This window comes from Anopheles aquasalis, chromosome 3 (assembly GCF_943734665.1).
Source record: "Anopheles aquasalis chromosome 3, idAnoAquaMG_Q_19, whole genome shotgun sequence".
Classification (NCBI taxonomy): domain Eukaryota; kingdom Metazoa; phylum Arthropoda; class Insecta; order Diptera; family Culicidae; genus Anopheles; species Anopheles aquasalis.
In genome coordinates, this window is record NC_064878.1 from 52,631,049 (window position 1) to 52,653,548 (window position 22,500).

Sequence of the window (22,500 nt, forward strand, 5' to 3'; positions counted from 1 at the left end):
GAAGGTAATATTTGTGAAAACCTTTTAACATAAAGAATTAAATTGCATATAGTGTTCAACTTGCTGGCATAAACAATACAGTAGTGTGCATGTGTGTAGAACATGTAAAAACATCAGGAACCAGAGGACCTCAACCTGATCTTTTGTGCGAATTTAAAGAATTTTTTTAACCCTGCCCTACAAGATATTTTCCAAATGATGTTTGATGCATGTTGAGATAGCTACCAGCTCGTTAGAGAAAAGACCTTGCAATTTACATTACCCATTACCCAATCTCGATTTAGTTAAGCAACTCCACGGTTGAACCCCATCATGCATGTGCCCCTTTTCTTGTGGTAGAGCCTCTTTAGCCAATCTTGCACAGTTGCTTCGACCTATTGAGGAATGAAGAAAGTGCAGACCCCACCGTACAAACGATCGCATGGAGCGATCACCGGTTGGTTCACAAAAACTTGAAGAGAATTTCCTAATCCGTCGATTGCACCATGCATGGCCTGCACATCGCGTATGGCGATGCAATAACCATGATGCGCTTTCTTTGGCACTGAATTGCGATGCAGCAACCGCGGTTGTCCCCCCCCCCCCCCCTGCAGCATCCAAAGGCTCGCCATCGTCTATTCGAATTCGATTGAAGATTATCCCTTCCGTCGACGAACGTGCGCGTCTTCGGCAAACACGCTGCGCGTGCATGCGGCGTGTTGGACGCCTTCTCCCCACCTCTCACACAGCCGATCGCGTGCACAAATGCGAACGGAATACGATCATCAACTGGCCTGGCACCGCGACCGGTGAGCCGAAAATGGGTGCGCACACACGGCAAGGTGCGTGCGGCAATCCATCCCTCCAACGATGTTGGGCCTTGAGGTGAAAATGGCAACCAGGGGCACTAGTGCACCAGACACCATCGTGCGCTCTTACCGGAAAGTCGTGTCGCGGGGTGCGTGATCCACAGCATTTATCACCCTCTAAACTTTGTCCGGGCATCAACCGGGTCCATCGGGTCCGTCAATTTAGTCAGACGCAGTTTGCTCTAGGTGCTGGCCAACCCCCGGAGGTTCCAATTAAAACGGGAACTTTAAAGCCAAAGTGAGAGTGCACCGGAAGTGTCCCGTAGTGTCAAACATCGCCAAAGTGTTTAGCCAAAAGTTCAACGAACGCAATGGCGCCTCGTTACTCGTCCCGGAACATCCTGTTGCTGGTGGGCTGGCTTGTGGTGGCATGCTGCAGCGTGCTAACGGTACAGGCTGATCCAATGAAAGTGAGTTCAGAGGATGGGTGTTTCTCTCTAACCGTAGGTGGAGGAATCCTACGACTGTCTTACCCAGCCTTACGCAATCGTAATCGAACGGAGAGATGCAATGCTCCATCCATCTGTGGCACCGGTTGAAAGCACACGGCACGGCTGCTTGCACAACAGATGGACACCGGATTTCTGGGGGGAGGGGGGGATTTCAGAGAGCACAAAAGTCGCCAAACGTTGCTTTTGGTTTTTTTGTATTAATTGTACACCTGGAGTTGCAGGTGATACACCTTAACTATTGGTTTTTGACACCAAAGTTATCTAAACGAATGATTGTGAACACTCTCGACATCCATCCATCACTTTCTTCACGCTCAACGATCTTCACGACTTAACGAGAGCAGCGAAAGATCGATCGCGATCGCGACGCAACACATCACGGCCTCTTGGTGTTGTAACCAACCAGCACCGGCGTCTGGTAAAAGTTTGGCCAACCGGCAATCCCCTCAAGCACCACAACAAGGCCACCGAAGCAGCCGGCCTTTGCAGGTGCCTCTAGATTGATGGTTTGATTAATTAAAAAAAAACGCGTCATTCGCTCGTATCACTACCGGCGAACAATCTAGAGCCACTGGGTGCGTGCGTGCGCCAGTCAGACCGATCGGTCGGTGGTGACCAATCATACACTGGAACATGCACCAATCTGTATGCAAACCACGTCATGCGATGTTTACTCGGTCCGGCCAAGGGCTACCGAGTCGAAATTGAGAAAGAGTAAACCTTGACCTCAGCTTGGACCGACGGTGCGCGTTGATAATGAAATTAGGATGCGCTCGCTAGCGGTAGAGAGATTTGGGCGCAAGATGAGGCCAACAACGCACTCTCTTTCTCGCACGCAACCGCGCACCTCAATACGAATTCAGCGAGACTGTATCTCGTGACATTGTGCTACATCTGTGGAATGCACGTTGAGAGACAAGGCACCTCTTAAGACTGTGTACTTAAACGAACGTAACTGTACATCCATTTGCACACACGCTTTTGCTATTGGCTCTAGCGATTCAGCTCATCAAGCCGATTACAACAACGCCCAGAGCGAGAACCATCGCGGCGAAAACGAGTTCACGTGCGTCTGTTCACTCACTTGAAGCTCACTTGTCCGGGGGTATTGTTATCGCATTGCCAAAAACTGGTGCAGGAACAAAGCGGTAAGGTAAATTTCGACGCAAAAATTACATAACTCGTAGGGCACGATCACCTGTCACCCCGATTTCTGCCTCTGTCGAATGGAAAATGAAACAAACGAACAGAAGCCGCGTAAAGCGCGTGTACCTCGAGTCGCAAAAGCTACACGGGGACATAATCGTTCCAATAAGGGATGGCAGCCACTCTCGCTACATAACCACACCACACCTCGTCAGTTCACGGCTCGGCGCCAAGACTCGTTCGAGATGGGGTGCATTGCCATACGGACAGTAGTCCCGTCGGTTACATATGGGTATATATCATTTGCGGACACTGCAACACGCTGCTCATAGAAAGGTGAAATGGCAAAACATGTTTCCGTCCAGCATTTGATGGAATGCTGCCTCTGGCTGAGCATCCGGAACCGGAATGCACGAATCGATGAAGCTTTCGTTTGGTCCGATGTTTGAATCTTCCATCTTCACGATAAATCCGATATTGATGTCCACACTTTTTTTTGCATTTGCATCTCCAACAGAAACGCTGCCTCACTAAACCGAACGTCAGCAAAAAGGTGGACATGGTGATCTATCAGTGCCAGGAGGAGATCAAATCGACCCTGATCGAGGATGCGCTCAAGATCTACACCGCCGAAGTTGGCCACTGGCAGCCGGATCATCGTCGGCGACGACGCGACGCAGGTGAAGAGGGAACGATCGATTTCTCCCATCCAACGATCGTTTCGCACGAAGACAAATGGATCGCAGGAGTAAGTAGCATCGCTGTTGAGGTAAAATGCGACACTAACTCCCGCTCTCTACCAACGGATGCAGTGTCTTATGCAGTGCGTTTATCGCAAAAACAATGCCATCGACAAGAACGGCTGGCCAACGCTGGACGGGCTGGTCAGCCTGTACACGGACGGTGTGAATGAGCACGGTTACTTCATGGCAACGCTGCGTGGTGTCGATCGCTGTCTTAAGGGCACCTCGAGAAAGTATCAGATCAAGCGAAACGATCTGGCCGGTGAGTATGAGCGAGTGTCCTTTTTAATGCAGTCGCATTTTAACTGACAAATTTCATTCTTGTTTTTTCAGAAAACTTTGAACAGTGTGAAGTCGCGTTCGATGTGTTCGACTGCATCTCGGACATGATCACCGATTACTGTAGCGGTGAATCGCATGACGAGTAGTATGCGCACAAAATGGGTGCAATCATTTTGTTCTATTATGAGGGCATTCGAGATATGGCAGTTAGGGTTAAACAAATATACGAATTGTGATTGTGTACGAAGAGCGTTTTATGTTTAAGGGACAAGCTGCTATAAAAAAATAATAACGTTCCACGTGGCCGCACAATCTGTAAACAAGATGCTCACAATATTTACATTTAATTACCGTTCACCATTTTAGCTCGGTCCACTTTCCGGCCTTTTATTAGTTCCTCATTGAGCACGGAATCACCGTAAAGTGGAAAACTATGCAAAACGAGCTGTGCTTTGCATAGGGCTGGCCGAAACAATGGCCATTCGTAAGTCTTGCGGCGTTGAGACGGGGTTTCGCCTTCAAAATGTCGACTCTGCGCAAGAACTCGTTACACATTTTGTTTAAAGGGGCGGTTAAGGTTAATTTGGGTCCAAACAGGCTCACTTTTGACGTTTTTTTAAAGAAACTATTTAATATAGCTTTTTCAAGAGAATGTCATATTAAGTTACAACTTTTCAAGATTATTTGGATCTATTTTGGAGAGGATTTATTAAAAACTTCATCCATGGCAGCAAAATTTATGAAGGAGCATCTGTGAAAAGGTACATTTTCCAGTGCCCATCGTAGCCGTGTCAGCCGAAAAATACAAATCCATACTTTTTGGATAGATTATAAGTTTATCCAGCTATTACCGTCGAGTTTTTGTTGATATTCCAATTTATCGATTTTTGGCCGATTTTTTAAGTTAAAAATTTGAGCGCACTCTAACCAAACCGGGTTCGTCGCTTAAAAGGCAAGTCTTTTGATTCGAACCAAACGCAGATGTTCAAAAATCAATATCTTTGTCAATTTTACTTCGAATGATCCAAAAAATTTACACAATACTCTTGAAAGGATAAGCTTTTATGGAAAAATGTAAAAAATATATGTCACAAAACAAATATTTTGGTAAACGTGGTCAGCCAGTCAATATTCCCTTGACTCCCGTTTACTATCAGTTTGAAAATTCATCATACATCATCATGGCGTCAGTCAAGAGCACTGTTCCCGTACCAGCTCGTAAGCTCTGCTAATTGCTACATCTCAAGACCTTCCTTCTTGGCTGAAGAATGGCTTTCTAAGAAACCGGAAATGTCTTGCGTTCTACATGCTTTCAGCAGCGTCCAGTTCTTCAACCCAGTGCCATACCGTTTTCAGGGGCAACACAGCAATGCCACAATGGGCGCAGTGATCAACAGCAACCCAGAAACACCCGCTCGCACCTAACCTTGTGACCGATGGCAATCGGGGTTCCATAAAAGCCAGCCAGCCGCTTTGTCCCCATTGTCTTCACCGTCCTGCAGCATAGCCGGTCAATGGGAAAAGCACACTAACAGCGGGGCCGAATCAGGAGACGCACAAGCCCTGAGAACATGCAGCTTTTCGTTGTAAAACAGCTCAGCTAATGCGCGACATCGCCAGATTTGTCCGATAGGGATCGATGCTGGAAGTTGTCCAATTAGATCCTTCCGGTGCTTGTGTTTCCTGGCCATTGGTGGCACGGTTTATTTGTTTCGCTGCAGAGCAGAAAACAGTTAAGTTGGTCAAGTACACAATGACTCACGTTCTAGAACTGCCCTGCAAGCAACGTTTCACATAGTTAAGAACCAAATCGAACAGCACCGTGGCCGGGGGGGAGCTTATCAAAAATTTCAAATCATGAGCAAAAAATGATAATTGGCCGTTGCTTGACGGTGTCGGCGAGGCTTATCAGGCGCGTTTCGTCGATTCATCGGCGTGCATAATCAAGCGAACGTAGACCGCGGATAGCTTCACGATTTAACCCGAGGTGGCATCTTTAGATCTTATCCCTTTCGTAGTGGCTGCCTCGTGCCCATCGTGAACCCATCGCACCATTGTAACGAACTAAGACAGTTCACAAGAGCACACGTGGTGCTAATGTTAATGTAAAAATTTGAAACATTTTCGCCAACACGCAAATACGTGGTCTCTAACATGCCACCTGGCATGTTAAATCGTTTGTTGTGGATTGAATTCCATTAGCTGCATTAGTGGCCTTAGTTGCGGACAACCTGCACCTCACACCTTAACGGCTCAACACGTGAGAGCATCATCATAGCGAGCATAAAACAATAATTTTTGTATCCGCAGCATCTATCAGGTGTGGGCCGGATGAGCGGCTGCTGTTGGGGTCAATCTTCCGCACAATCTTCATTCGCGGTTCGTGTTATGGTACGTCCGGTTTTGTCCGAACGGTGGTGGTGAGTCTGGTCCATATCAGGTGGCTAGAATCAGAACCGTCACCATAAATCATCACGCTCGTCACGAGGATGCTGCAGTAGCTGCTGCTAAACCAACATACAACCATTCATGCCGATGCTGTTGCTGTTGCTGCTCGTGGGTGATGAAGAAGGTCACAGTTGGCAACGTACGGAACCAAGGATTCCGGTTACAGGCTCGGAAGGAAAAGCCGTATCCGGTCGGGGACCCAACTTACCGCCCGGGGGCCATTGTTCGGTCAATTACAAGGTGTTTGGGTGGTGAAGCTTTATTTTGGAAGAATTTTGCACCCACAACCAGAATGGTAGCGTGTAGCGCCGAGAAGGAAATCCTGCCGAAACCGATCTGGCAAAACAGAAGTGAACAGAGCGTCGCCCCGTGGTGAGCTGTGTCCAGCAGCAGCAGCAGCAGCAGCAGTAGCTCTGATGAGCCATCTCATACCCGCGAAGGTGGATTGCGATCGTGGAAACAATGCGCAGAGATGGCGCTTCCATCATAATGCTTGCCTGCCCTTGACTTGTATCGTGGGCAGTGGTTTACCAGCCGGGTGCTGGCCAGAGATTCGCGGTTACTTCGGAACCAAACGAGCGAGTGAGCGGTAGGTGGATTTGGGCCTTTAGCTGCATCCGTTTATCATGTGGCTATGGTTAGCATCAGACGTGACTGATGGATCATATACACACTCACGATTGACGCGTCGAAGAATGATGAGCAGCGATGGGCGGCGTTGCGTTGATCATCTCGGCACAGGGGTGGCGGCATTGTTTGCCCTAGGGGCTGGTGGTTAGCATGTTCAACGACACGATTGTTACGGTGCCTGTTGAACCCATTTTATGCTAAGTAGAGGGTTTTCGTTGCAGGAAATGGACGTTTAGAACTGAGCGAGCGAGTCATTACAAAGTTTCGCACCCCACGAGGGAGTGGTTTTTGTTCACGATCGACGGAGAAGACACAAACCATTAATCAATTCTCGCCATTTTAATTGGCATGGTCATCCCTGTGACTTATCAAATCCCAGATTGTATTCCCGTTAGTCTCATTATTTAAAGGGGAGGCTAAGGTATTTAATTTATTTTGTGGCATATACTTTTAACATTTTTCCCTGAATGCTAATCCTTTCAAGAGTATTGTGTTAAATTTTTGGATCAATCGAAGTAAAATTGACAAAGATATTGATTTTTGGAAAGTCGCGTCTCATGCAAACACGCCTTTCTAAATTTAATGCCATGGACGTAGGTTTTTAAAATATTTTCTCAAAAATACCAATAAATTTTCTTCCAAAGTTGTAGTTTATTGTGACATTTTTAAAAAAATTGATAGGATGATATTTTGCTAAAAACAAATCATCAAAAACGAGCCGTTTGTGGTACAAATCAAAAGACTTGCCCTTTAAGCGACGAACCCGGTTTGACAAATGTGTGACCGTTGTCAAAGTCGCACCGACATCGTAGCATAAAAACCACTGAACCAATTGATTTGAAATTTTGAGCACATAATCTGTACACTATTTTCTAGGTAGCCTCATGGAGTTTTTAAAAAAATGCTGATACTTTTTTTTTTAAACAATTATGAAAAACTCGTGTTTGCAGGCAAAGTCGCAAAAGCATTAGTGAAACAATTTGAATCTACGAACGGCAGTAGTACAAATGGAAGTCAAACAATTTTCAACGCTGCATTAAGAAACAAAATCAATATTCCAATTTGTACTACGCAGTTCTGACTTGCAAAGCGATCTTGTTTCAGAGACTATAAAGAAGACTCTGAATTCAATTTCGTTTTGTGCGCACGTTGCTAATGAAGTTGGCAACATGCGCTCGCACTCGATCAACTTGCTACACGTGCGCCTGTCCCGTCCACAGCCCCCCCCCCCCCCCCCCCATTGCAGACGTTGCTCAATTCCATCGAGCATAAAGATAAGAACCTTATGAATGAAAAACCTAGCGGCTCGCACATGCTCAATCGTTACCCACGCGCTGCTTCATCGTGCCGGGGGGCTGGCAGGCTGGATCCTACCTATCTACCAGCCAGCATATAGGATCACGCTCGGCTCGCTGGGGCCCCGTGTGTACGATAAACCCAAAAAGATCGATATCGATGCATAGACGCACACTAGCACTTGGTAGTAGACCCCCAGAATGGGCCGACCTGACCTGTGCGTGCCGTGGTGGGAACACGAATTGGCGCTCTCGGCGCGAATTCATTGTGTGGACTGCCATGGATGGCAGCATTCCGTCCGGCGGTCCGTCTCCAATCTAAAATCTCAAGCTGAAACCGAAGCGGGAAGAGCGGAACGGGGCCACCACGATCCTCGAGCCCCCTTCGAACCTCCGACAGCTCCGATTTTCCAACGTCAGCACCGCCCGCCTCTGTGGACAATCTGCTAGCAAGAATCTCTCTCTCTCTCTCACCACCACTGTTATTGTTGTTGTTATTGTTTCACGCGCGCGGGTGTTCTCTTCTTTTCTGTTTGCTTAAGTTTTCGGCGGAAAAGCGCTATTAACGACGACGATGACGATGCCAGCGGCGGTGGGGCAGTAGTAGCATCGTGGGGAAAACCGTCGAAATGTATATAAACAGGTGCCGGATTGAGAAACGACGGATAGTCGGAACTAGTGAGGGCGGCGATCTGGTGGCGGACTACGGTAGAAGAAGACTCCTAAACTGAGCGGCCACTGGAGAGTGAAGTTTGCTGGAGTGCATCCGTTTGTGGCTGTGGAAAATGTATTGCAAATATAAGAGGAGCAATTGTAGTACCGTGTAATGAGTTGCTGTTCAACGTGACTTGGAACTATCAAAGATATTATTAAGAACGTGCTTGAAGCTTGCAACTCACAAAGGATATCCGTGAAGGCTTGATAAATTCGTGCAACATGGAACTGTTCTGGATGCTCGGTGTTAGTGTAGTGTTGGTGTTTCAACTGCCTGCAGGCGTACACTCTGACCAGACCGATTTCAATCACATCAATTCCGATGGATCGTTCGCCTTTGGGTTAGTGTTCAGTTCACTGTCGTGCTCTGGAGTGCTCGCGAATTTCCCAGTCACCCAGTGTGTTACTTAAACCAACACCTTCGTGATGCTCTTGTATTTCTTTGCATGTGAACAGCTTGAAGAACAGCGACACACCGGGAGCACACTACCATACGGCCAGTGGTAACCCGAAAACCATCGTCCGCGGTCGCTACGGAAGCCGCCAGCCGGATACGGGGCGCGTCGAGGAAACGGTCTATACCGCCGGTCCACGAGGGTAAGCCCTGACGGTTTCTGTACTGCGGCAATGCCCTAACAATACGTTCCGAGTGAACGGCGGTGAATTCCCAAAGCTTGAACTTGACTTGATTTGGTCCACAGGCCGGCCCGGGGGGGATAAATGTGAGATACTAATTTAGCATTTATCACACCGTTACCGCCTCGAGGGGGCGATGTAATTACTTCAAGGTCAGCTCGGTGACAAAAAAACCCACGCGGGTTTGCTTCTCTGGGTGTGAGAAATAGATCCAACCTGCCATCATCATTTTGCACTTGGCCTTGCACCGTTTGTGATGGAGTTTTAAGCGATGCTTTTAGAAGCATGACATTGAATGCTGATAGGATGTGCAGTGGAGCATAATTTTATGAATTCCAAGTTGACATCGAAAGTGCGCATCAGCATCTTATGCCCCGAAGGTCTATTAGGGTGCCAGCGCAACAACCGCAGCGCAGCTGCTCAGAGACGTTGTTAAAATGTAGCGCGGCATTTTGTTTCTTATCACGCTAACACACCACTCGGTGATAAGGCACTCTGTGGGTCGCCGGACTGACACCAGACTTGAATGAATGATGTGTGTTTTTGCTCTGATTATCCCCGGCTGCAGGTTCCGTGCCCGTGGTCCCAAGATCCACCGAAAGCAGAGCTTATCGCAGGTCCCCCGAGGACCCATCGGTACCCCGGACGATCCGCAGGCCGATCCGTACGATGATCCGAGCTACGACTTTCAGTTCAAAACGCGCAACTATCAGCGACGTGAAGGATCGGATAGTAATGGGCGCGTTAACGGGCTGTACAGCTACATCGATGACGTCGGTGAGAAGCACTCGGTAAGGTATTCCGCTGGCAGTGGCACCGGGTACGAGGTAGCGAACCCGGTGCCGGATGCACCGAACACGATCGCCTACGAGAGTCCACTGTACAAGACGCACAAGCAGGTGCGCGGTAAGGTGGCGTTCGAGAGTGGCCCCACGGGTTCTGGGCAGTACAAGTAGGTGTACCGTGTGCGCAGTCCATGGCAAGGCGTTTATTGGCACGGTTCTTAATTTCAGATTACTCTCCGTTGGGCCAGACCAACGACGAGCGGAAACGACCGGTCCGGATGGTGTAACGCGCGGTTCCTACTCCTATCTGGACGATAAGGGAGTACAGCGAACGGTCCAGTACATTGCCGGAGCCGGGATTGGCTACAAGGTGGTACAGAGCACCGTAGGAGCCGGAACGCATCGACTCCCGCAGCCCAACTTCGGTATCAGTCACGTGGAGCAGAGCGACATCGGTGATAACAACAATCCGACCTATCAGACGGCTCCTTCCGGTTCGGCAAGTGAGCGACCACCGTCGGCGGCGAGTGGTAGCTATGATCACGTTGCGCGTCCCTCGGCAACTGGATACGACGGTGGATCGGGACGACCGACCGCGCCCGGTGGCTATGATCCACCAACCGGGCCATCCGGTTCAGGGTCACCAACGGGATCGGGTTATCCGGACAGTGGCCGGCCGACCGGTCAGGGGTACGACGAAGAAAGCTTCGATGGTAAACGCCCAACAACGCCATCGAGCGTACGGCCACCGAGCTCGAGCACGGATCGTTCACCGATCGGAATTGGTGGCGATGATTCGAGCTCGCGTGAAAAGTATCCTCCGGGGTTGGCGGATGATCCATCGGATCACGAGCTCGGTGGGTATGGCGACGATACGATCATTGGACTGGTGCCACCAAAGTACGACTTTGAGTCGCCCTCGGGACCGGCTGGCTCTCCGACTGACGATGGCGGTGGTGATGACGATCAACCGGGATCTCCACTGTCCGGTCCATTCGATGTGGGCATCTCGAGTGGTCCGTCCGGACCGGCACCATATCCGAGCTTCGGTGAATCGGCGGCACCGGACACAAACGCGTACAACTCGAACGATTTCGCCAGCTTCCCCGAGGTGTCGTACGATCAGAAGAAACTGGAGGATGACCGGAAGAAGGATTGGCGGGATTTTGCCAAGGATTCGACCATCATCAAGAATGTGGGCGATTGGTACGTTGGGCTGGCACCGGGTGCATCCGTCCGTGCGCACATACAGAACATCGATCTGCTGCCGTACGGTGGCAGGGCTCCCTCTCCGGGTGATGCGCTGCGGCGCGATACCCAAGCGCAAGCCGGTTCAAGGTCAGATGGCAACGATCGAACGAAGCAACAGCAACAGTACGCAGAAAGGCGACAGTACTTATCGGAAGCACATTCCAGACGGGGTTAGAAGGTTCTTTTAGTTTTGTAAATAAATTATTGCAAATTCAGAATTCCTACGTGTTCATTCATGCCTTGGTATTGGTGTTGGGTACTATCAATGACGTCAACTCATCATCGTTTCATCCGCTTTGCCAAAGAACAAACAAGAACAAAGAACGAAGATAATGATGAGGCTGGCGATTTTGGAGACATTGAGACATCAGTGGACACGCACACACATTGGCGGGCAGCATGAGCTGACCAAGCAAAGCGTTATGCTTCAACGGAACATTCAGTTTCGGTTTAACCATGAACCAAGTGAGCTTCGTGTTCCTCGTGAGTTTGGCGGCCGTTTTGATGCTGCCGCTGCCACCAGCCTTTGCAGCAAGGATTCCGATTTTCTGTGCTCCCGATACTAGCTGTACGGTGGAGAATGTAACAGCCACCGAGAACGATTCATTCCAGTTGATTGGCTCCATTCTGCAAGCCTACAGTGTTGCATTTGTGAACTGCCGGCTGTATAGCCTTCCGCAGATCCCTCAAGCTAGACAAGTTTATGCCAGCAATAGCGATCTTGTGCGACTGTATACGAGCACTTTTGTTAACGTGGAATATTTGGACGTGTCTTACAATCACCTGGAAGAATTCTCATCAAGTGCAACGGAGCGTCCGGATCAGCTTAGAAATCTAGAATTGCAAGGAAATGTAGCGCTGACGAACTTCACATTTCTGCGTTCGCTTACGAGGCTGAATACTTTGAACATGGCAGAGATGAATCTAGAGGGATTCGATTTCGATTTGTTGAGCTCCATGCCGAGACTTTCGAATCTGAATATGAGTCACAGTAATATCAGTGAGCTATCGGCTAATATCAGTGGAAGGATCGTCGATCTGAGAGGAAACGCCATCACCCGTATTGTCTCGAACGCCTTTCCCTGTTACAACCGTTATAACTATGGGGAATGCAAAATCGACCTCTCGAATAACAACATCAGCAACATCGAGAAAGATGCGTTCAATGAAGTATCTTATGTTAATTTAAAGAACAACAACATCAGTGACGGCATTCACCCGAACGCGTTTAAAGGCGTTACTAAACTGATCCTCTCCAACAACGATTTGAGCAACTTTGAATTTCTCCAGCAACTACAAACTCTGCGGACGCTTAACCTGTCGTATGTACCCTACTTTAGCAGATGCACTGATTCATGCAACGTTTTTGGGACGCTCCGGAATCTTGAGATACTCGATCTATCAAACAATGAAATCACCGAGTTGCCTGTGGGCATCTTCAGCGGGCTCGTCTCTCTAAATGCTTTGAACTTGCGCAAAAATAGCATCAGCTACATCGAGTATGGTACTTTTGCAATGCCAATCCGTGAGCCAAACTGGTCACCAAATAGTAATGCCATCGCCGAAGTGGACCTATCGTATAACAGGATAAATGCGCTCGACTTTAGCCTATTCACCTCGGGTCGTAGTATTGGCAGGCTGTTGTTGCACGGCAATCTAATCCAGTACATTCCCGATGATCTCGCCCAGTTCGGTCTATCGACACTAGGCCTTCAAAACACGCAAGTCACATGTGCGAATCTGGTTAATCTCAAGTTAAAAAGTATCTCTGTTGTTAATGATCACGATGATAAACCCGTGTTTAACAAACCGAATGTACGCGGTATTCCTTGTATAAGTCAACGAAATAAATAGAAAATGTGAACAAATAAAATGGAATAAAAAAGTCAATGGACTCTGGTAAATCATTACCATTGTGTTAATTTCATTTCGAGTGTTCGTTCATGGGTATGGTGCTTGACAGATTTTAAACGGAGGCATGAATATGGTTTATACACACGGACGCACAAGCACACGCTTCTTAAACGACTGATAGCAGCAATCGAAAGCAGCTTATCAGAACACACATTGTAGCCGGGGTTAGAAGGTTCTTTTAGTTTTGTAAATAAATTATTGCAAACTCAGAATTCCTACGTGTTCATTCATGCCTTCGTATTGGTGTTGGGTACCATCAATGACGTCAACTCATCATCGTTTCATCCGCTTTGCCAAAGAACAAACAAGAACAAAGAACGAAGATAATGATGAGGCTGGCGATTTTGGAGACATTGAGACATCAGTGGACATGCACACACATTGACGGGCAGCATGAGCTGACCAAGCAAAGCGTTGTTATGCTTCAACGGAACATTCAGTTTCGGTTTAACCATGGACCAAGTGAGCTTCGTGTTCCTCGTGAGTTTGGCGGCCGTTTTGATGCTGCCGCTGCCACCAGCCTTTGCAGCAAGGATTCCGATCTTCTGTGCTCCCGATACTAGCTGTACGGTGGAGAATGTAACAGCCACCGAGAACGATTCATTCCAGTTGATTGGCTCCATTCTGCAAGCCTACAGTGTTGCATTTGTGAACTGCCGGCTGTATAGCCTTCCGCAGATCCCTCGAGCTGGCCGAGTTTCTGCGAACAATAGCGATCTTGTGCGACTGTATCCGAGCACCTTTGTTAACGTGGAAAATTTAGACGTGTCGTACAATCGCCTGGAAGAATTCTCACCAAATGTGACGGAGCGACCGGAAGAGCTTAGACAACTAGCATTGCAAGGAAATGTAGCGCTGACGAACTTCACATTTCTGCGTTCGCTTACGAGGCTGAATACTTTGAACATGGCAGAGATGAATCTAGAGGGATTCGATTTCGATTTGTTGAGCTCCATGTCGAGACTTTCGAATCTGAATATGAGTCACAGTAATATCAACGAGCTACCGGCAAATATCAGCAAACCAAAGGGAAACGTCATCGATTTGAGCCGCAACGCCATCACCCGTGTTGTCTCGCATACCTTTGATTGTTATCGGGATTATATCTATGGGAATGAATGCAAAATCGACCTCTCTAACAACAAAATTACCATTATCGAGAAGAAAGCATTCAAGGGAACTTCTAAAATAAATCTGCAGAACAACAACATCATCACTATCGAGAGTAATGCGTTCAAGGAAAATACAGAAGTTAATCTGCAGAACAACAACATCAGCATTATCGTGAAGGATGCGTTCAAGAAAGTATATTATGTTAATCTGCAGAACAACAACATCAGCACCATCAAAAAGGATGCGTTCAACGAAGTATCTAATGTTAATTTAAAGAACAATAACATCAGTGACGGCATTCACCCGAACGCGTTTAAAGGCGTTACTGAACTGATCCTCTCCAACAACGATTTGAGCAACTTTGAATTTCTCCAGCAACTAAAATCTTTGCGGACGCTTAACCTGTCGTATGTGCCCTACTTTAGCAGATGCACTGATTCATGCAACGTTTTTGGGACGCTCCGGAATCTTGAGATACTCGATCTATCAAACAATGAAATCACCGAGTTGCCTGTGGGCATCTTCAGCGGGCTCGTCTCTCTAAAAGCTTTGAACTTGCGCCACAATAGCATCAGCCATATCGAGTATGGAACCTTTATAACGCCGAACGCCGGTAAAAATTGGCGATCGCGCGAAAGGTGTCGCATCCCAGAAGTGGATCTATCGTATAACAGGATAAATGCGCTCGATTTTAGCCTATTTCGCTCCGGTTGTGTAATTGAAAGACTGTTGCTGCACGGTAACGGAATCCAATGGGTACCTGACGATTTATTACAATTCGGTTTATCCACAATCGGCCTGCAAAACACGCAAGTCACATGTGCGAATCTGATCAAACTCTTGTTAAAAGATATCTATGTTGTTAATGATCACGATGATATACCCGTGTTTAACAAACCAAACGTTTACGGTATTGGCTGCGTAAATCGGGAAATTCGATAGAAAATACTAACAAATAAAATGAAATAAACCGGCCATTGTTTCAATTTCATTTCTTCTTAGCTGAACATGTATGAAAATAATAATGTCCGAAGTGGACAAGGACAAAGGATTTTGAAGTGTATGTATCATTACATCGAAACGGCAAATCGTTAAAATGATTGCACCAAGGTACAATCCGGGTAAGATTGTCGCTATTAGCGTGACTGTTCATTAGCTAAGTGATGGATTATGGGATAGAAAATACTGTTCCTCCTGTACTACATGACAAACGAGATTGCAACATCGTGCAGTGCCTATGGCAGCTGTCCATCGACCTTCTCACTAACCTTCACTGGATCCGACGAATCAATGCCGTTTACCTATTGATTTGCGAGCGCTTTCGATGCCCAAATGTAGCAATCGATCAACCAATCATCAATGATGCCCGGCAGCCAACGATGTGATTATACGATGCTACCAGGTTTGTTTGCGCTGGAGAGATTATATTTTATTAGACTTAATCATACGTTCTACCTATTAGCGATCTGGCCAGCAAGATGCATCTTTGAGCGATTAATAGAGTCAAATATTCCTTTAAACGGATGTACCAAAGAAGATGTATTTCAATGATCGCTTTTCTCGTTCGCTCTGTGATACTAAGCGAGTGCATCTCCCCGTTAGCAGCATTACACTACCACCTGTTCAGGTATTGCAGTGCAAAACCGGCTTTTAAGAATGCTGCCAACCACTAATTACCGGTGCTTTGCTCTCGCTCGCGGCACTGTGTCGCTGGGGATTCTGTCGAGGGTGGAGGAATACTCAGCGGTCCCTATCCGCACCGTTCGGTAGCGTTATGACAATATCCTCATCCTCCGACAGCAGATGCTTCGCTAAGGCTAGTACATGAGTCATGTGGGAGGTCGTATACTACTTTATTGGTCTGGCAATGTGTGTCAGTCCCTAGAACAACGCCATCACATAGACTACAGCCGGATCCCGACCGGTAGTATGCATCAATCTGGTTTAGGGACAGCGTATATATAAACCACCTGCGTGGCTTAATCTGTCCACAGAGTGTGTCCGATATTGACTGTGATGTGCTGCGTTACAACGTGTGAGATGGCACCCCACCAGAGTCACTCCAGGGTAGGGAATGTAGCGAGTATCAAAAGTTGTTCGATTTGTTTGCTGGTAGCGTTCTTGCTATCCAATGGACCCTTGGTGGCCTGTTGGAATCAAGGGAACGATGGTTACCTTGGCAGACACTCCGCTGGCTACGGTGGCTATCAAAGTGAAGAACAGCAAAGAGTCTCAGTGCATGGTGGTAACAGTGGTGGGTTTGAGCGAGGATCACAACTAGGGGCACCGTTTCAAGGGCAAACGGCTGGAGGTAATCATAGAGAAATCTCGTGTGTTACATCATCTGTACAGTTCGTATGATTTCTGGAGCAGGAGCAGTTACGGACCTACAGCGTCATCAGTGGTCGAACGGAGCAACGGGTTCTGGTTTTGCTACTCCCGGTATCGTTGGTGGAGACACTCAGCAGCAGCAGTTAAATGGATTTAACGGTGCAGGCGATTATAATCGCGGTTTTGGCGTACCTGCGCACGGAGGATCTTATCAGGGAGTGAACCATTTAGGTATTTCGTTGCGAAGAGCCAATCAAGAATTAGTGGCACAAGTCGTTTATAATTTATACGAAATCATAGGACACGCGGCTAGTGGAGCAACGGCGCCGGGTGCTACAAGCGGCCATTCAGCTGTACCAGGACAACACACGACGGCAGGCGATTCTCGTATGTTGAATGAAAATGTCTAGTCATTAAGCAGGGCACATTGACTAATCCATGTTTCATTTGCAGATCTAGCAGGATCATACGCAGGAGCAACGGCTGGTGCTGGGTCAGCGGGATTTAACAACCGGGCTACAGCGCCTGTTTATCCTGGTGGTGCTGTTGGTGGATACGCTGGAAGACCCGTAACTGTCTTTCCGCATCCCTGGAAGTTTGGCCCACCATCAACCGTTGGCGGTGGTTTCGGACGGCCTAGTTTCCCTTGGTATGGACCGACCGGATACCTTTACCGTCCACCTGTCGCGCACCTCAACCCAGATGGTAGTTACAGCTTCTCCTACAATACACCACACTCTAACCGTGACGAGACCGGTGATGGTAGCGGAAACGTAGCCGGCACTTACGGCTTCCAGAACGACGGTGCTAAGCATAACTTTTCATTCAACGCCGGACCGGATGTGGATTTGCGAACCAATTTTGTTCAAAGTGGAGGTGCAGATGGCCGAAGAACCGGGATTGATAATCCGATTAATTATGATCCACAATCGGTCAACAATCGTGGAGTGCTCCCTCTGGCACCGGGAGGGGGCTTTGTTGCTCCAGCGAGTCCCGGTGGTGGTAGTCCATTGGCAACCAATGGCTTTTCCGATGCGGGGGCCCCCGATGGGCTCGGTTCGGGAGATGGTTCTGACCAAAGCAGTCTATCGGTAATCGGTTTACCAACGCCAAGTGGAAGTGATTCTAGTGACGTTACACCAAACCTGGTGCAAACTAGAGCCACCGAGGCAAATCTAGCTAGGGATGAAACAACAACAAACCAACCGGCTGTTGATACGGCACGTAACACGATCATCGATCGTACTGCGGGGCAACAGGGTGCGGTTGACAGAACACTGCCGAACAATCAGCCCGATGGTTCAAGAGTACCGGGAACCGCACAGTACGGAGCAAACGCTAATCGAAATGGACCAGCAAGCGATTTCGCCACGAACTTTGGCGCTGGAAATGGTGGCTTTGAACCTCCCAACAATCCTGCAGGTGTTTCCTCTTTTACGACTCCAACGCCAGTGTCCGCCTTGGGCGGGGAGCAAGCTGTCGGTCGTCCTGAGAACGATCCATCGTACAATTTTAATCTCCAAGGCGCACAGGGTCAAGGAGTACCGTTTGGAAACGATGGAGCCGGTTGGAATGGTTTACCAAACGGTGCTGGTGCAGGGCTAGGATTGCGTCGTCCTGATGGAAGCTTCGGTGCTGGCGGGGAAGGCGGTGCATATCCCGGATTCACACCAAACTCAGCCTCAGGTTTTGGAACAGGGAGCTACGGTCAACCACAGGCAGGAGCTTTCTCACCCACGGGAGATTTAAATTCCAACAATTTCCAGTACAATCCAAGTGCTATCGGGCAAGGGTTCCCAGTGGCCACTGCCGGTGGTGTGCCAGCGTCGGGGGGATTCGAAGGATTTAACTCAAACGGTGGTGGTGCAAATAGTTTCGTTGGAGAGGTAACCAATCGGGCAGGTGGTGCTGCGGCTGGTGCAGGCGGTAGAATGTACCAATTCGGATACAGTACGCCCGATTCCGTGCGCCAAGAGTCGGCGGATGCTCGAGGCAACGTAAGGGGTTCGTTTGCGTACAACAACGCAGCCGGACGTCACGATTTACAGTACGTCGCCGGTTCTGGTACCGGGTTCCGTCCAACTGGCGGTAGTCTCTCCATACCAAATGGACTTTCGGGTGGGGCCAACGCAGGCACACAGTTTAGGGATGGTTCTACCTTCGGAAACACTGCCACACAGCCCGGACTAACGGCCAACGATGGACGTCAGTTTGGATTTGATGGCCGGCTATCGCCTACAAACCAAGGCCAGTCAAGCAACTTTGGTGCAACAAGACATGCTGCTGTCACCCGCAGTCCTCAGACCGACCGTGTTCCGGATGCACCTTATCCGGTGCCAGATGCTAACGCCTTCAACGGGTCCGGAGATGGTGCTTCGTATGAAGAGGGCTCGGGGCAATTCGGTTCAGGTGACCATATTGAACAAGCGACAGTATCTAACCTGTCCAACTTCGCTCAGTAACCTTCGTTCTAAAGTTTTAACAAACAGTGGTACTACTATAACATTGTAATCGGTTTGTAATTATGCTTCAAGACAACTAAAATTTGATCGGAATAAAACACTCCTTTTATTGTATCGCTAGCAACGCGAATGGTGTTGGGAAGCACGTTTTCACCCCCTTACATTACTCGGTTCCGAAGATCTAGCACCAAACTCGATGCGGCCGGAAGCGTCAAGCTAACCGTGCTGTCCTCATTAACGAGCACTCTCGTACCGGTGCAAACGGTGTCCCGCCTTTCGCCCGTTATCAAATCACAATACTCACCGGCCGGCAAACAAGTCCTGACCACAATATCGCGCGTGATCGTTCCCACATTGAATGCCGCAAACCCTACGTTACCACGGCAGAAGGTAAAGGTTTCGTTGGTCGCTTGAATATCGTGCACGGTAGCGGGTTGCACGAAATTTCGGAAAGCAACCATCCGCCGGATCACGGGCCAACGGTGCTCACATATCCAGCCATTCAAACAGGAATAGCCATCGTCTGCGGTGCCCGGGGATAGAATCTGCTCTAGCTCATCCGCAGGAGGTCCTTGATTGTCTTCTTCAAAGCGATATGAGCTCATTAATCGCACGGTGCCATAATCATTCGACAGAGTGAATGCAACGGCGTTCACGTACTGGGGTTGATCTTTGCATGTTAGAATCAGCTCACTAACGGCACCATGGCTGCGCTGATTGATATGACTATCGACGAATGCCAGGGCCGATTCGCTCGGTATCAAGCCATACTGTGTTGCGTTCGCGGCGGTCAGAGCTTGCAAGATTGGGGCAGGCAGCGCCCCGTGGAAGATGGATCCTAGATAAAGCGAGTACTTGGGTTCCGTGACCAGCCCGAGATCCGTGTACTGAGAGCTGTAATGGGGTGTGCATGATGGAAATTAAATAACCAGCGCTAATTGCTTCATTTACTCATCCAAAGACTTACGCAGTTCCCGAATCATCCGAAAAATCATCGACATCTTGGTAGATGAAAGGAGCGGAGAAAAGTGGAAACTCAAACATTGGGTTCAGTGGCTTTAATTCTTTATAGATGCTGTCCAAATCATCCGGTGCGATGTACTTGGCGGAATCCATTCGGAAGCCAGCTACCCCGTGCTCGATTAACCGGTTCATCAGGCCAACGATCTTCTCCCGTACGTATGGATCCGTTTGGTTGAGGTCCGGTAATCCCGCCAGCTGACAATTGTGAACCTGGGAGGCATTGAGATTGCTTTCGATGATGCAGTCCTGGTGGAAGTGGGACTTATTGAAGGGCACCGCGGGATAAAGCCGTTCAGCAGGATCACTCGGTGAGCCTGCCGTGCCATAGAGTGGCGTAGTTGCTCCAGCACCGGCCATATGATTCGCAACGATGTCTACATAAACTCGCACCTTGGCTCGCTGGCATCGTCCAACCATCTCCGCAAACTCACTCTCATTACCAGATCGGGAGCGGATTTCATACGAAACAGGTTGATAGCGTTCCCACCAAGGACGATTGGCCACCCGTACGTACTCGTTCACCGGTGAAACCTGTACGCCACCGTATCCCGCCGGCCCGAGCACCTGCTCACATTCCTCAGCAATGTCGCTAAACTTCCATTCGAAAAGATGCACAATAACGTTCCGACCGGGAAAGAAATGAGGATTTTTATGATCACTATCTTCGATCGTCCCTTCGGAGACGTTGGGCAGGTTGGACACCACATCGGATAGACCAGCGGCCAGCTTGTTGATGCCATCCGAAAGTCGCTCTGCCTGTGCGCTGGACATGTCGTCGATAAAGCCGTTTGTGGCAAGCTGGGACCAAAATTCGGGATTGGTCACAGTTGCTACCGCTTCCGAGAACTGTTCTATGCCCTGTTGCGCACCAGGAATCTGTCCCAACAGGCCACTAAAGTCCTCTGAAGAAAGTGTGCGAGTTGCGTTGCTGATCACCTTCCGAAACGAGTCAGCCGCATTTGTAAGTCGTGCAAATGATTCTAAACCGCCGTTAGCAACGGGTGGGATCAAGTTTCTCGTAGTCATCGATCCAGGAAGTGACGGCAGCAATGATATCCTTGGAAACGACTTCAAGATAGAACCCGTCGGATTGAGGACCGAGAGATTTGGAAATATGTTGGCTGGCGGATTCCGGAAACGATTTACCACGTTCAAGAATGATGCTGCAGGGTTGCCGCTAGATCTATTGGCAGGCAGGAAGCTTTGCGCCAAATCGGAGGTCGTTTGCCTGAATCCATTTGCCAGCGAATTCGCTGATGGAACACCGATGGTTCCGAAAGCTGGCGCACCTGGAATTGGCACAACGTTGGAGAGACCGGGCACTAAATTGTTGAATCGATTAGCCAAAGCCGCGAACGTATTGACCGATGATCCAATTGTGGGCGCTTGCACCCCGAAAGAGCCTCGTCCGGCGGAGGGACTTAATGATGCGTTCAGCAAGTTGTTGGTGAATCCGAATGCTCCGCCATTCCCCAGCGTGGGCAGCGTGAAAGGACCCAACTGCAAGCCATTTAGCGTAGTCACGTGGTAGCAGCAGGTGATGATCACGAGTGAAAAGCAATGGCGAACCATACTGAAGGGAAGTACTGATGCTGTTCTACGTCTTCAGAATGGCTTTTATAAGGTAAAAAGCAGCTGGAAAATGAATATGCATTCCGATATGTACACAGTTTGCGGCCAATATGAATGTGATATCTGGCTCTCATTCATGAGGTGATCGTGAAGCGCTTTTTGTTTAGTTTGAGTTGATGCACTTGGAGATGATTTGAATAAATGGGTTTAATTTACACGTGAGACACCTCCTCTAGCCTGCAACTTTGTAGAAATTAAAATCCGTTGGGGGAATTAAGTTCAAAAATGATTTTCAAAAAGCAAATTGGAAAGAAATACGAAGGGGCGCTGAGCATCGAAGGGTTTATGCTCTGTCAAACGCACGTGTATTCCGAAGAAGAAAAAGAAGTAGAAGTGGTTCCGGGTTCACAACAAAACACCAACAGAATTCCGGAAAAATGGTGCGAAAACTAAAATACCACGAGCAGAAACTGCTCAAAAAGGTGGACTTCTTCAACTGGAAGGAGACAAACACGCTGCAGGAGAACAAGGTGATCCGCAAATACCATCTACAGAAGCGGACGGATTACACGGCGTACAACAACCTGGCCCGGCAAGTACGCGAAGTAGCCCGCAAGATAGCCGATGTTGACCCGAAGCACCCATTCCGGACGGAAATGAGTGGGCTGCTGCTCGAGAAGCTGTACGTGATGGGGCTGATACCGACAAAGTGGGATCTCGAGAATGCAAACAACATCAGCGCCTCTTCGTTCTGCCGCCGCCGGTTACCGCTCGTGCTGGTGCGGAATAAGATGTCGGAGAACGTGAAGCACGCCACCCAGATGATCGAACACGGACACGTTCGCGTGGGCGTGG

The 22,500-nt window shown here is 48.7% G+C and overlaps 7 protein-coding genes across 7 annotated transcripts in view; 6 read left to right on the forward strand and 1 right to left on the reverse strand.

Annotated features, from left to right (window-relative positions):
• The first annotated feature begins 1,022 nt into the window (after positions 1-1,022).
• On the forward strand, positions 1,023-3,637 carry LOC126575122 (general odorant-binding protein 70). The gene is made up of 4 exons (XM_050235668.1): positions 1,023-1,258; positions 2,964-3,194; positions 3,259-3,451; positions 3,523-3,637. Exons 1-4 carry the CDS (start codon positions 1,160-1,162, stop codon positions 3,615-3,617), a joined length of 618 nt encoding a protein of 205 aa, XP_050091625.1. The 5' UTR covers positions 1,023-1,159; the 3' UTR covers positions 3,618-3,637.
• A 4,891-nt stretch (positions 3,638-8,528) lies between these two features.
• LOC126578516 (collagen alpha-1(I) chain) lies at positions 8,529-11,439 on the forward strand. The gene is made up of 4 exons (XM_050241148.1): positions 8,529-8,899; positions 9,015-9,155; positions 9,763-10,146; positions 10,208-11,439. The coding sequence occupies exons 1-4, from the start codon at positions 8,781-8,783 to the stop codon at positions 11,403-11,405; spliced, it is 1,842 nt and encodes a 613-aa protein (XP_050097105.1). The 5' UTR covers positions 8,529-8,780; the 3' UTR covers positions 11,406-11,439.
• Positions 11,440-11,686: 247 nt separating this feature from the next.
• Positions 11,687-13,100, forward strand: LOC126576756 (tsukushi-like). The gene has a single exon (XM_050238061.1). It carries the CDS (start codon positions 11,687-11,689, stop codon positions 13,082-13,084), a length of 1,398 nt encoding a protein of 465 aa, XP_050094018.1. The 3' UTR covers positions 13,085-13,100.
• Positions 13,101-13,595: 495 nt separating this feature from the next.
• LOC126578517 (toll-like receptor 7) lies at positions 13,596-15,207 on the forward strand. Its single transcript, XM_050241149.1, has one exon. The coding sequence runs from the start codon at positions 13,598-13,600 to the stop codon at positions 15,197-15,199; it is 1,602 nt and encodes a 533-aa protein (XP_050097106.1). The 5' UTR covers positions 13,596-13,597; the 3' UTR covers positions 15,200-15,207.
• Positions 15,208-16,264: 1,057 nt separating this feature from the next.
• Positions 16,265-19,067, forward strand: LOC126578515 (spidroin-1-like). Its single transcript, XM_050241146.1, has 4 exons — positions 16,265-16,568; positions 16,631-16,819; positions 16,889-16,975; positions 17,042-19,067. The coding sequence occupies exons 1-4, from the start codon at positions 16,274-16,276 to the stop codon at positions 19,048-19,050; spliced, it is 2,580 nt and encodes an 859-aa protein (XP_050097103.1). The 5' UTR covers positions 16,265-16,273; the 3' UTR covers positions 19,051-19,067.
• A 15-nt stretch (positions 19,068-19,082) lies between these two features.
• Positions 19,083-21,645, reverse strand: LOC126576758 (alpha-amylase-related protein-like). Its single transcript, XM_050238062.1, has 2 exons — positions 20,018-21,645; positions 19,083-19,944 (listed from the first exon to the last, which is right to left on the reverse strand). Exons 1-2 carry the CDS (start codon positions 21,643-21,645, stop codon positions 19,209-19,211), a joined length of 2,364 nt encoding a protein of 787 aa, XP_050094019.1. The 3' UTR covers positions 19,083-19,208.
• A 383-nt stretch (positions 21,646-22,028) lies between these two features.
• Positions 22,029-22,500, forward strand: part of LOC126578518 (U3 small nucleolar ribonucleoprotein protein IMP3) — a 633-nt gene continuing 161 nt past the window's right edge. The window contains exon 1 of the mRNA XM_050241150.1: positions 22,029-22,500. This exon is cut by the window's right edge and continues 161 nt beyond it. Within this exon, the coding sequence (XP_050097107.1) occupies positions 22,083-22,500 (418 nt within the window). The 5' untranslated portion in view covers positions 22,029-22,082.

Excerpts from the sequence above, each read along its gene's own strand:
- LOC126575122 (XM_050235668.1), top strand. The coding sequence starts at position 1,160 with ATGGCGCCTCGTTACTCGTCCCGGAACATCCTGTTGCTGGTGGGCTGG. Across the intron at positions 1,259-2,963 it reads TACAGGCTGATCCAATGAAA|AAACGCTGCCTCACTAAACC; the intron begins GTGAGTTCAGAG and ends CATCTCCAACAG. Across the intron at positions 3,195-3,258 it reads AAGACAAATGGATCGCAGGA|TGTCTTATGCAGTGCGTTTA; the intron begins GTAAGTAGCATC and ends CAACGGATGCAG.
- LOC126578516 (XM_050241148.1), top strand. The coding sequence starts at position 8,781 with ATGGAACTGTTCTGGATGCTCGGTGTTAGTGTAGTGTTGGTGTTTCAA. Across the intron at positions 8,900-9,014 it reads GATGGATCGTTCGCCTTTGG|CTTGAAGAACAGCGACACAC; the intron begins GTTAGTGTTCAG and ends GCATGTGAACAG. Across the intron at positions 10,147-10,207 it reads ACGGGTTCTGGGCAGTACAA|ATTACTCTCCGTTGGGCCAG; the intron begins GTAGGTGTACCG and ends TCTTAATTTCAG.
- LOC126576756 (XM_050238061.1), top strand. The coding sequence starts at position 11,687 with ATGAACCAAGTGAGCTTCGTGTTCCTCGTGAGTTTGGCGGCCGTTTTG.
- LOC126578517 (XM_050241149.1), top strand. The coding sequence starts at position 13,598 with ATGGACCAAGTGAGCTTCGTGTTCCTCGTGAGTTTGGCGGCCGTTTTG.
- LOC126578515 (XM_050241146.1), top strand. The coding sequence starts at position 16,274 with ATGTGCTGCGTTACAACGTGTGAGATGGCACCCCACCAGAGTCACTCC. Across the intron at positions 16,569-16,630 it reads TCAAGGGCAAACGGCTGGAG|GAGCAGTTACGGACCTACAG; the intron begins GTAATCATAGAG and ends TTTCTGGAGCAG. Across the intron at positions 16,976-17,041 it reads CACGACGGCAGGCGATTCTC|ATCTAGCAGGATCATACGCA; the intron begins GTATGTTGAATG and ends TTTCATTTGCAG.
- LOC126576758 (XM_050238062.1), bottom strand. The coding sequence starts at position 21,645 with ATGGTTCGCCATTGCTTTTCACTCGTGATCATCACCTGCTGCTACCAC. Across the intron at positions 19,945-20,017 it reads TCGGATGATTCGGGAACTGC|CTCTCAGTACACGGATCTCG; the intron begins GTAAGTCTTTGG and ends ACCCCATTACAG.